This window comes from Centropristis striata, chromosome 5 (genome assembly GCF_030273125.1).
Source record: "Centropristis striata isolate RG_2023a ecotype Rhode Island chromosome 5, C.striata_1.0, whole genome shotgun sequence".
NCBI lineage: Eukaryota > Metazoa > Chordata > Actinopteri > Perciformes > Serranidae > Centropristis > Centropristis striata.
In genome coordinates, this window is record NC_081521.1 from 40,394,309 (window position 1) to 40,408,229 (window position 13,921).

The 13,921-nt window shown below is 34.9% G+C and overlaps 1 protein-coding gene across 1 annotated transcript in view; it reads left to right on the forward strand.

Annotated features, from left to right (window-relative positions):
* syn2a (synapsin IIa) overlaps positions 1 to 13,921 on the forward strand; it is a 28,093-nt gene continuing 14,172 nt past the window's right edge. Inside the window, exon 1 of the mRNA XM_059333918.1 lies at positions 1 to 521. Coding sequence (XP_059189901.1) covers positions 178 to 521 — 344 coding nt within the window. The 5' untranslated portion in view covers positions 1 to 177. The remainder of the gene's footprint in view (positions 522 to 13,921) is intronic.

The window sequence follows — 13,921 nt, forward strand, 5'->3', positions numbered from 1 at the left end:
CAGCCAGTGAGGGGGAGCTCTGAGGATGCTCCGCTGAACTGGGAGGGAATACATTCGCTGGGAGTTTGCATTAAGAGCTCAGCCATTATCAGCTGCACACTGGGAACAGAGACTCGTCTGCAGAATCATTTTCCACACCCGGTGCTTGTTGACTCTTCTTCTCTCTCAGCTGCAGCTATGAATTACCTGCGTCGGCGTCTCTCGGACAGCACCTTCATCTCCAACCTCCCCAATGGCTACATGACAGACCTCCAGAGGCCTGACAGCGCTCAGCCTCCTCCACCTGCCACCACCACCACCCCGGCCAAGTCTCCTACAACTGGGCCCACACCTCCAGCCACTTCCCCTGCTCCAGAGAGGAAACCCCAGCCATCTCAGTCAAGCGGAGCGGGCTTCTTTAGCTCCATCACCAACGTTGTTAAGCAGACAGCTGCCTCAGCAGGGCTAGTGGAGCAGACCCAAGTCACGACACCCAAGAAGTTCAAGATTCTCTTCGTAATTGATGAACCATCTCAGGAGTGGTAAGAAAATAAGCTCTACTCAATCATATATTTAAGCTTAAATCATTTATGGGCCATGTTTTGTTTGTTTGCTCATTTTTAAAGCCTCTTTCTCCTCATGATTCCTTGCATGTAGTAGGTAGGAAAGGGTTAAACAAGCACTGAAACAACATGTATATCATGCGCCCTGCAGATGTGAATGGGCACTGCTGCTGTGGTTTGATTGTACAGCATGCCAGTGTTACGATAACACAAAGACACAGCAGATAATTAAGCAAATACGGTCCACTGATTCTCAGCAGTAAAGCCATTACACCAAGATAGATGGTTTTTTTTATTATCCTCTATTTTGTCTGTTTTGTAAGGTGTGTTTTTCTGTGGCATTTGGTGTTTTTACATATTTTAAATTATGACATCTGCGTCCAAAAAAATGGCCAATAAACTATAATTATTTATAGTATTGCCCTGTAATGTGGAATTTTTCCATTGTGTAAAATAGATGTTCCACAGATTTTGCAGAACTTTGAATTGCAAATGTATTTCTCTGAATACTGCAGTGCTTGCCATTCATCAATGGGGTTTCCCCCTGCTCACTGATAGGAGATCACATGACGTGCCCTGCACTTACATGGGGAATGGTAATGGTAACTAACCGCAGCACATGCTGTAAAGCAGGGGTCTCAAACTCAAATTACCTGGGGGCCGCAAAAAGACACCAAATGATGAAAAAATACATAGAATTACCAAAAAAGACGCAAAATAATTTAAAAAAGACACAAAATGACCCAAAAAGACACAAAATGACCAAAAAACCCCACAAAATTAGAAAAAAGACACAAAGTTAGAAAAATGGACACAAGATGGCTAAAAAAAGACACAAAATGAGCAAATAATCCCACAAAATGAGCAAATAATCCCACAAAATGAGCAAAAAATCCCACAAAATTACAAAAAAAGACACAAAATGATTTAAAAAAGACACAAAAAAAGACACAAAATGATTTAAAAAAGACACAAAATGACCAAAAAACCCCACAAAATTAGAAAAAAAGACACAAAATGATTTAAAAAAGACACAAAATGACCAAAGAAAGACACAGAATTACCAAAAAAAGACACAAAATTATTTAAAAAGACACAAATACCAAAAAAAGAGACACAAAATTACCAAAATAAGTAATTAAAGGGACCTTCCACATTAAACTTTCATATCAAGGTGGGGGCCACAAAATATCGTCTTGAGGGCCGCAATTGGCCCGCGGGCCGCGAGTTTGAGACCCCTGCTGTAAAGGCTTCCATTAGTCGGTCATAAATCACCTGCATGGCTATATTTCTCAGCCTGCAGGGAGAAAGGACCGTTGTGTCATTAACGTTAAGAGTGGGCTTACATTAAGACATTTAAGCTGTTGCACTGACAGGCCGTGTCCTGGGGGATCTTTCTCACAGCTAGCTTAAAACAAGCTTATTTGTCAGTCAACTGTGGAAACGAAGTAAGTGCTTCAAATGAGTATGTACACAGATTTAGAGGAAAGTAGAAACTGATATCTCGTCAAAAAAAAGTAAAGAATACTCTTGTTTACACAGCTGACATATTTTCTGCTGCAGTGTGTGTGTGTTGCAGCTGGATACTACAGTGGATGGATATCCAACACATTTGCTCAGTTAATGGATTTCTATTGCCTCCTATTGCATATAGCATTTATAGATATTATCAGTTGTCACCCAGAGATAGGAACTGAAACCGGATGGACTTTATGGACTATTTGGGCTTTCCTGAGGATTGGAAAAAAATCTGAAATAAATGCACATCTCCCTTCTTTAAAGCAATGGACAACATCACAATATTTGGTAGCTGAATCTGATTTTAACTGAGTGAATTCAACTAATGCATTTCTGAAAAATGCCTAGAGTAAACTGCTATGTTGTTTTTTTACAGAACAAGGAAACTGACTAGACTAGGTGACCTTTCATTTAGGATGACATCATGTTCACCATTACACTGATAAAGATACATATACAGCTACAATTAAATAACCAGAAATTGCCCTTCAAATCAAATCAAATCAAACTTTATTTATATAGCACTTTTCATACATAAAAATGCAACACAAAGTGCTTTACAAAAAATAAGAAAAAACAAACAATAAATAATAAAAATGACAAAACCCACCCCTCCCTCCCCCACATACACATCTGTAAGTATACATACACAAACATGCACACACGCATTTAGTCATGCACGCACACAAACACACTCTTTAAAACACACAATAATATTAGATATCAGTTTGGCTACTCCAGGTTGCCTTGCAGTATCCACATAGCCTGTTTATGTGTGCAGCCGAGCAGACTAGCCCTTTATATAAAGAACTGGCTGATCAATATTAATAAGATCAGACCCATGTCTGTGGGATGGATGCCAGCCTTATGCATTCACTTGTTCCACATTTGTTGTTCGTGGAAAAGAAGCTGCTTGTTAAGGAATAAGGATTCCAGTCTGATGTGCCAATACACTGACACAGCTCTGCTGGTCTGGCAGAGGAACACAATATAATAGATTAAGCTAAAGCCAGGTCATTCATCAAAGTAATTCTAATTGAGAATATTGAGTTAGTCTGGCTGGGAGCAAGATAATGTTTTCCACTTGATTGTTCTTACTGTCGATATTTAACCATCGAATATGAAGTTGTGCCTCTGTATTCGATAAGATACACCAAGTGTTGCCTTATGCAGCATATTGAATATAATGTTATTTCATCGTGTTCCTGAGCTCCGCAGACTGGTATTGTCCTTAAACATTTTTTGCTTCATATATCTAGTACACATGCACATGGGAATATCAGTTAAAATACCTCATTCAAAAGGCTTGTGTATTTCTATTTACGGTACTTTAGGCAAAAATTGTAGTCTTTACTCCACTGCATTTAGCTGCCAGCTTTAGTTACTTTTCACATCAAGATTTAACATAAAAAAAAACGTGATTAAACTTTTTTATAAATGAAACCACATAAAAGTATATTAACCCATTGAGGCCTGAAAAACCTCTGGGCGATTTTAAAATAAGCCTCTAATTTTCTGGAAATTCTGGAAAAATTCTGGGGAAAAAAAGGGTGAACTCTTCTACTAAATAATAGATTTTTCAGCCTCTGTAGCAGATAGAAATTAAATTCAAAAAGTATTTTTTAGAGCTTATACAAATACTACAAAACGACGTAAACGCTTTCCAGGCTTCAATGGGTTAAGTAGTTAAAATGATATATCTAGTACACATGCACATGGGAATATCAGCTAAAATGCCTCATTTAAAGGGCTTCCTCTGTCTGAGTGCTGCATTTATTTTTCATGGCTGCTCAATATCACTGAGTGGGGAGTTGAACATGTTTTTTTCAGGAGGTTTGGTTTGTTTTGGCTTCTTTTATACAACCTTTCACCCAGTGGTTGTAAGTCACTATGGCAGCAGCACAGATCAATCTTAGTTTACTCAGGTTTAGTTTCACATTCAGTGTCCTGCAGCTTATACAGATTATGTAGTGCCACTGTGCAAAACTATACTGTTTGGATCATTAACTATACCATTAAGAAACATGTATTACATTCAGAATGATCTGGAGGAGACAGCATTAGAAAAGTACCGACGCGTTGGTTGGAAACGCTGCATGCTTTGTATTCAGCTTTCACAGAAGCTGGACAAAAACCATAAAAACATAGCTGTTGGCAAGCTCTGAGAAGATGAAATGTCTCTTTATTTTCAAGCAGGTTTTGCTGAGTACCTTATATCTCTGTAATGTTGGCACACCTTGAGCCTGATGCCTTGTTTATGTGCTGTATCTCATTGTGTGACGGGCAGTTTCCAGACTGTTTTTCTGTCGCTGTAGCAAATCAAAGTGATGAGAACCAGTGGCCCCAAGACACACGCAATGAAATCAGGAAAGAGTCCTTCACACTAATTGCATCTAGCAGAAGGCTCAGACATCAACATCTGTTTTTCAGGTTAAATAAGTCAAATCTTAGATGATATATATATATATATATATATATAATCTAAGATTTATATATATAGACCCTCTCTTGATCTTGCTCTCACTCTCGCTCTTAATAAATCTACCACAAATCTACCACATAAAAGTATATTAAGTAGTTAAAATGAGCGGGTACCTTGACACCAGTAAAATGCTGCTTACATAAATGCATCAAAAATAATTATCCAACAATATATTTAGAATATATGTACACTACTGGTCAAAAGTTTTAGAACACACCAACTTTTCCAGAATTTAATTGAAAATTATGCAGTTTAATGTCTCAGTGTACTCTGAAATTAATGCACATTTGCAACATTTAAAATTCTTTATCGAGCATGATAGTGTTTTGAAAGTAAAAAAAAAGATTCAAAATCACATTTTATGTTGGACTAAAGGACTAAAAAAAGACACAAAATGACCAAAAAAGACACCAAAAGACACAAAATGACCAAAAAAGACACCAAAAGACACAAAATGACTAAAAAAAGACATATAATCTAAGATTTATATATATATATATACCCTCTCTTGATCTTGCTCTCACTCTCGCTCTTAATAAATCTAAATTTTATTCGATTAAAATAATCCAAATTCTTTTTTTTAATTTATTTTTTTATTATCTTTTTTATTGATTCCACATATCAACATTCCATCCACATTTTACATGTTTTCCAACAGTAGTAGAATATTCACATACTTCTCCACCACGGAGCAGAGACATAGTTTGACACAAATTATCAAGTAAAGTTACAGTAGAAGTAAAATAAAACCTTTCTCCACTACTCTCCTTATTTTCATACCTCTCTTGCATCGTCCCTTTTTCTCCCGTTGGAGGGTAAACATATCAAATAAACATATGAACAATGAACAAGTTTGTAGCCTGATAAAATAATCCAAATTCAAATATATTATAGATGTTGACCATCACTTAGATTCTGTAAAATGGCAGTTAAAAATGTTAATGATTCAAGTGTTTAGGATGCTTTTTTACTGCACATTTTGTCTATGCCATACATGCAGTTACTTGTCAAATTCTACAAATGTTGCAAACAAACTCCTGTACACTGTCTAACTTGCAAAAATAATTGTATTTGTGACATTTGTGCTAGACCTTAATCTGGCAAATTGTTTGTGATCAGAAGCCACACTGTAAAAAATGTTTGTGGAAATTACAGTAAAACACTGTCAAATTGCATCAGGAATGGGGCGTAAAATTAAAAATTGTGTATCACCGTAGTAGACACTTTTAATTACCGTAAATCAAGGAATAGCACAATTTTTACTTTTACTGTCATGAACTGTAGGAAACACACAGTTTTGCTGTAAAAATATAACATTTTCATGTAAAGTTAATGGAGATTTGCCATGATGTGTGAATGAATGACACAATTACCTTAAAAATAACGAGAATATTCAGTCTAAATTAGTTTTTGCTGATATTTAAATTTACAGTAGAAAACCCCCTCACTGTATTTTTTACGGTGAAGTTCTGGCAACCACAGCTGCCGGTAATTTACCGTAAATTTAACAGATTATTTTTTTACAGTGCATCTTAAAAAGGAAGTCTTGGCAACTTTTCATTTACTTGTTCCTCCCTATACGCACCAGTGTTCTTCTGATCTAAATAGTAAAAATTAAACATCTCAAGAAGGCCTCTAAATGAAAACAGTCCTACAATTTTTAGAATCAGCAATTTACAAAAAAAACATACATTATTTGTAAAAGGACATTGTTGTGTTAAAGGTGCTGTAAATGATATATTAAAAATATATAATATAGCAGTAAACAACTGTTTACTATGTAAGGATATAGTGGAGTAATGGCCTCCCGAGTAGTAAATTAAGTCGCACTCTTTCTCTGTGTGTGTTGAGCTTCTCTCTTCTTTATAAGTCATACAACAAAATAATATCCATAAATCTAAATTGTGGTGTGTAAGTGCAAGTCTCAACGGTTGGCAAATTCAGAAAATGTACTCTTTACTCGCAAAATGGAAGTATTAAAAAATAAGAATAACACTGCAAATGTCAGTGGTGGAATATAACTAAGTACTGTACTTAAGTACAATTTAAGGTACGTGTACTTTACTTGTGTATTTCTATTTATGGTACTTTAGGCAAATATTGTAGTCTTTACTCCACTGCATTTAGCTGCCAGCTTTAGTTACTTTTCACATCAAGATTTAACATTAAAAAAAATGTGATTAAACTTTTTTTTATAAAGTAAACCACATAAAAGTATATTAAGTAGTTAAAATGAGCGGGTACCTTGACACCAGTAAATTGCTGCTTACATAAATGCATCAAAAATAATTATCCAACAATATATTTAGAATATACACTACTGGTCAAAAGTTTTAGAACTGAAATTACTGAAATTAATGCACATTTGCAACATTTAAAATTCTTTATCGAGCATGATAGTGTTTTGAAAGTAAAAAAAAGATTCAAAATCACATTTTGTGTTGGACAAAAGGACTAAAAAAAGACACAAAATTACTAAAAAAAGACACAAAATGACCAAAAAAAGACACAAAATGACAAAAAAGACACCAATAGACACAAAATGACTAAAAAAAAAGACACAAAATGACAAAAAAAGACACAAAATGACTTACAAAGACATGAAAAGAATTCAAAAATGGAAAAATAGCCCAAGACTCCATAGAGTTAAGTTGTTAACCCATTTCTTGTTACCTGAAAAAGGCCTACTTGTATAATTCTGAAATGTACATTATTTTCCAGTTTTGGTTAAGCTTACCTTTTTTTATTTACCTCTGGCAGTTCACCACTTACCTTTGGACCCTTTCAAGCTGTTCATTTGACTTGAACTGCTTGAATTTCAATAAAAAACTGGAAAAATTGGGGTGTTCTAAAACTTTTGACCGGTAGTGTATGTATATAACAATCTGAGTGGAGCCATTCTGCATAACAAGTACTTTTACTTTTGATACTTTAAGTACATTTTGTACATTTACTTAAGTAAGTTTTAAATGCAATGATTTGACGTCACTACAGCAACAATGTTGCCATTATCACGATATGCATTTTTTTTATCATATAAAAAATATACCAGCATTATCGTGAATGATACAATATGGCACACCTACACTGTAAAAAAAACCTACACTGTTTTTACGGTAAGAAACCAGCAGCTGTGGTTGCCAGAACTTTACCGTGATAAATACGGTGCAATTTTTTTATAATATTACGGTAAAATTATATTGCCATTTTATTCCATATTTTACTGTAAAAAAAAAAAGGTTTTCCATCAAAAGAAACGCTGTTCTGCCATATAATTGACAAGAAAAAAACGTATGAATGCCGCATGAATTAAAGATTTCACCATTAAATATTACAGTATATTTCTGTTAGAGATATGGTGTTTAGTACATTTAACAGTGAGAAAAAGTATTTTTTTACAAAAAATAAATGCAAAAATGATGGCTTGTATATATATATATATATATATATATATTACAGTATATTATATATATATATACAGTATATTTTTGCTACAAACATGGTGCCAGTGTATTTTACAGTGGAGTAATTTATTTAAAAAAAATAAAAAAATGTAAAAAATACTGTTCTGGCTGATATATACATTTACGGTGTTTCATTTTTACTGAAACTGAATTAACCCATTTATCATTTTACGGTCTTTTACTGTCATGGTTTAGCAGTTTTTTCACCGTAAAATCTACAGACATTTTTTACAGTGTATAGTACCCAGAGGGCATTTCTGATGAAAAGACACCGTGGGGTGTCCACAGGGATCCTTGTGTGATGAGTTGGGAGTTAGAATAAGAGAAACAGTCCCTGCTCAGCTCTGAACAGTCGACATGCTCTGAATGTCGTGCACATCATCTTTAAGCAGAATAATTAACAGTGACATAAAATGTGTGTTGATAAAATCAAATCATTTCCAGGGTCAAAGCACATATAGAGACAGAAACCATCCGTTATACAGCTGGCTTTTTTATTCGTTAGATGAATCTGACAGTCATCCTGAGAGGTTTGCTTTGTGCCAGGAACACTGTGCTATAAATTACTCTTATGACAGCAGGAGCAGATGTTCCACTGTCTTACTTATCAGACTAATGGCTGGCTTCAACTGCCTTCTTCTTCTCTCCATAACGTTGCTCACTTTAAAGTCCAGAGGCTTGGGCTCCTTTTAATCAGTCACTAAATGTTCAGGATTACAAAAACACACATGGAACTGTATTTAACTAGAATGTTTTGTTCAATAAGCTTAACCTTCCTCAAATATTACCCACATGTGAGAGTGAATGTTAAGCAGGTAAAGTGATGAGACATTAAAATTCTGCATGGGCTCCCGCTAGCAAAGCTCTCAGATGAATCACCCGGACGAAAAAAATGATTTTGCAGCAATACCTAATTTGGCAATTTGCCAACCTGCAACCATTAATGAAACCGCTTGATTTATTTTTTATTGTGTATATTGTCTTACTTACTCTTGAAATGACAAAAGCGGTGGATGGTTTCTGTCTCGTTTGGTTTCTCATCTTTAATTCAAGTCAAGAGTACCCATATTGATTCCCACAAATGAATGATGCAAGTAAACATCTCAGTGAGCAGTTAGGCAGAGTGCCCAGATTTTAAGGCCGGTACATTTGTCAAGGGCAGTGGCAGAAGCATTGGTAATATTAAGCAATGATGTGCTTTATATTTTGGATGGAAACTAAAACAAGTAGAAGTACAGTTATTGCAGAAAGGACTTTAATGTTAACCACAGGAGCTGGTCACTTTGAAGTGATGATCAAATGCTGATGCATATTAATGTGCTGTTCTAAAAGATCATGTTAAACGAGCTATAGGCTGGTGTCCTCTTTGAACGTGCTGATCCCATGCTGAGCATGCTGAGCAGGGCTGGGATCTGCAGGCATCAAGCAAAGATTAAACATTATACTATGGTCTACCCTTACTGATGGAGATTTTAATGAGTAAAAGATAGATGTCACCATAGGTTCCTATGGGTTAAGAAAAGGCAAAGGGTACATGCAAACCCATATGCTTGCAATATTACAGTCGTGCTGACGCAACAAATTTAGCAACAAACCTCTTGAACAGTTTAATTTACTAAAATGCTTATGCCCTCAATGTTTAAATATTTTAAGGTGTCAAAATGAGAAATACCGTCATTATCACAGCGTAACTAAACTATATTAGATGGATGGATGGATGGATGGATGGATGGATAGATGGATAGATAGATAGATAGATAGATAGATAGATAGATAGATAGATAGATAGATAGATAGATAGATAGATAGATAGATAGATAGATAGATAGATAGATAGATAGATAGATAGATAGATAGAAAGATTGATTACTTTATTCATCCCCGAAGGGAAATTCGGTTGTCACAGCAGTCCGGTATTCAAGTACAATAAAATACAATAGAATAAAATACTGAGGTAGCATAAATAAAAACAACAATAGAAAAAAACACAGAATAGAACAAGAACACTTAAGAAGTTAAAAAAGAACATCAGTTGGTAGGATGGTTGGCAAGATGATGGTAATAATTAAACTGGTGATATGATGCAACAATGCTATAGTGACTAGACGGTATATAATAATAATAATAATAGTACAGTATATAATATATATAATATAATATGTAATAATAGATAATAAACAATATGAAAATAAAATGAAAAATATAAATAAAGTAATTACAAGTAAAATAATATAATAATAATAATAATAGTAATAATAATAATAATAATAATAAATAAGGCTAGTATAATAATAATAGTAGTATATTACAGTATATAGTAATAATAGTAATGGCAGCAACAGTATATATAATAATAATAATAATAGTAATAATATTAATAACATAGCAAAGTGTCGTGCATAGATTTAGTGCATAGATTTTAGTCCATTATCTAGTCTTTTTCATGCCTCATATCTGTGTTTGTTTGTATTGGTTGTGTTTTGGAAACATGGTGTCAGTCTACAGTACGTATTGGAAAAACACATTCATCTCTGTGCAAAGTAGGCTTTTTATTTTCCCTGATATAGCAGCGGTGATTCATGTTTTAATGCTTGTTTTCCTCCACAGCCAAATAGATCCCCATGCCCCAATTAGATTTGGGATGAATTATTCAGCTTTGGTTCCTCGCTAAATTGCCAAGAAGGGCAGGTTTATATGACAGCAGGGTGATTCAAACTAGGAGGAAGGGGAAGTAGGAACTCTGCATCCTGTCGTATAAATATATAAAGACAGTCATGTACATGTAAATATGCAAGATTATAGCCAACAGCTAATTTCCATCTTTAGTCCCTTTGGCAGGTTGATGTCAATATGTCAAAATACCATAACAATAACAATAAAATCAATAAAACATCGATAACAACAAGTTGGCAGTTGGCCTTCATGGCCAGAATGAGCAGGAGGAGAGAAAACGTGTCCTTGAGAACACAATAGAACAGAAAAGAAAAAGAGAAGCAAGAACAATGAAAAGTCTAGTGGATCATGGAACATACAGGCCAGGGGTCAGGGGTCAGGGGTCAAGGGTCAGGGGACCAAACGTATTTCACTAGTGTTAAACGCTACTTTATTATATCAAAGGGTTGATTAAAGTGCAGAGTGCTTAAGTGTTAAAGTGTTAGGTGCGTAATTATATTGCAGATTGCACAGTAAATATAAAGTGCTATTTTAAATGCACAATAATCAATACACAGTACATTTATTAAATACCAGCAATGGTAATTTTAGGATATTGGGAGTACCCATTTTTAAGAAGTGCATCTTGCCCTGCATGTAGCCCTAATACCTAAAAAGTAAATAAATACTGAAACATGGACATCCTTTGAATCCTGTTTGGATAAAAAACATTTTTTAAATCTTCTGCAGCACACCAATTTACCACTGTTGCACTGCAGTCGATGGGTATTTGTGCAATGGAAAACGAAATGGAAACAGGCGGGAAAGGTTCTTTTTTTGGACCCCATTAGTATTGATTTGCTGTAGATCAGCCCAGTAGCTCCTACTGCCAAAGCTTATGTTGTCAGGTCCAGCCCCAGTGCATCAGAACAGGAAAAAGCCAAAGAAGTCAAACACACTATTAACGCCGACAATCGCTGTGTGGCTTGTGCAGGTTTTCATCTCTGTGTGGTGTCAGTATCGAGACACTGATCCATCTTAATCTTAAATCCTGTGGCAAAAGCTTTCCACTTCACCAGTAATCCAGGGGAAAAGGAGAGCAAGGACCTGCAGGTGTCATTTTTTATTCAAGTCAGAAACGCCAAAGAGTCTTTGTTTTCAAAAAAAGTGCTGAATCACAACTGATGAAAGGCGCAGCCATTTTCTGACATTGTGTATTCAGTGTGTATAATGGGCAAGGCGAGGCAGTTTCATTTATAAAGCATGTTTCATTCACAGTCGTAGGTTCAAGGTGAAGTAGAGAGAAGTTAAAACACACAGAGTTAGAACAAATCAAAGACACAGTTTGAAGTAAAGAAAAGACATCTTAAAAGAGAAAAAAAATCGTTTTTTCCCCTTTTTTTTCCATTTTATTAATTCTTCTTTTCGAACCGAAGAATAAACAACAACATAAACGACAGCAGCGTAGGCTAGATGCATATACATATACATACACATACTCAAATAGACACCATTATACAGATGTACATAAACATTTACACAGATACAGTATATATAACCCTATACATATACATGCATCTGCCCCGTCTAAGTAAAAAGATAGATATAAGAACCAGTTAAGTTAATATTCACTACGCATTTCCTCATATCATTTTGGTCCGAAAAAAAGGGAGTAGGCTGAAGTAAAAAATACTTGCTACTTGAGACTTGCTACATATGTTTTCGTCCTGTTCAGTTGTCAAACCTCTTTGGAAATATATAAATTATATTACTAACACTATTATAGATAAAGTTTTTCCCTTATGTCCTATTCTATATCTTATTGGATCTAATCCCAACATTTTAGTTTCATTTCAGCAGAAAAGAATAATATTAGCAGCTTCTACGGCTGCCAAGAAAACCATTATAAAGAACTGGTTTGAACCTGTCATGAATGTCAAGAGAACCTGGCTTTTATTGTTTTTTGATGTCTGTCTTCTTGAGAGGTCAACAGCCAGGATTAATAATGCTAGACCTGAAACTATAATCAACTGGTCTAAAGCTATCGCTGTGGTCCAAGGGTTACTTTGAATTTAGTTAACGCCTCATATGATTCTCTTTTTATCCTGGAATCTGTGTATATTACCAGTCTCATTCAGTCTTCATTTTTTGTTGTTGTGGTTATCCTTTATATTATTCTTTGTATGTTATTTGTGTGTACATTGTCTAATTTGTAAATATGTTCCTGAGTCTTTGTTGTCTAGAATTGTGTTTTAGCGTTTTGTTTTCATATTGTGGCTCCTAATAAGTAATCCACTGTTCTTTTCTTTGTTTCTTCGTTAATAAAAATAATTTAAAAAAATAAATAAAAAATAAAAAATACTTATCTAGGCCTCTAATTATGTTCAGAGATACATTTTTAAAAAGGAGAATCAAAGAGTAAAATAATATATAATAAATAAACAGATAATAATACAAACTAGAATACGTAAATTTCAGCGGAGATTAATGTATATTCCAAAAATGGTGAGTTTTTCAATATGATAAAGCCTCCAAATTAGCGATTTACTTTTGGGAAGGAGAATAATAATAATAATAAACGGACCAATTACAATAGGGTCCTCGCACTGTAAGTGCTCGGTCCCTAATAAATAATATCAATACAATCATAATACTATGATGCCAATGAGAGATATGATAAAAATATTTAGGTGAAAGTGCTTGAGAACAATAATCATTCTGTATTTAAAAACTGCAATGGTTGGAGAATTCCTTCAACCAGCAAGCAGTTTGTTCCAGCACTGTGCAGCATAATGACTAAAAGCCTCTTCTCCTTGTTTACGTTTTGCTCTGGGCCCCACTAGCACTCCACTCTCCACTCAACTAAGAATGTGTAACAGCACAAATCACATTGAATCAGAGCTTTTCATTTCTGATTTGGGTCGCTTTAATATGTGTTTTTTCTTAGATCCAGATCTGATATTTTGCAAAGCGACATCAGTCCAAACAATTATGTCAGAATTAATGCAACTCCTCTGTCACTCGCCTTTTTTTTTTGACATTCGCCAACAATCCTGGAGTCCCTCTGTGAACACAAACACGGACACACTGACGGATCTAGTTAAAAGCATCCCTTGTATAACAGACAGGTCCTGAGGAAGGCTAGCGCCATTATGGATTGTCCTCATCATCCTCTTCTGAATGAATTTGAGCTCTTGTCGTCTCAGGGCCCCTAGGTGGAGGACTTAAAGACTCCAGGTCTCATTTATACCAACTGCCATTTA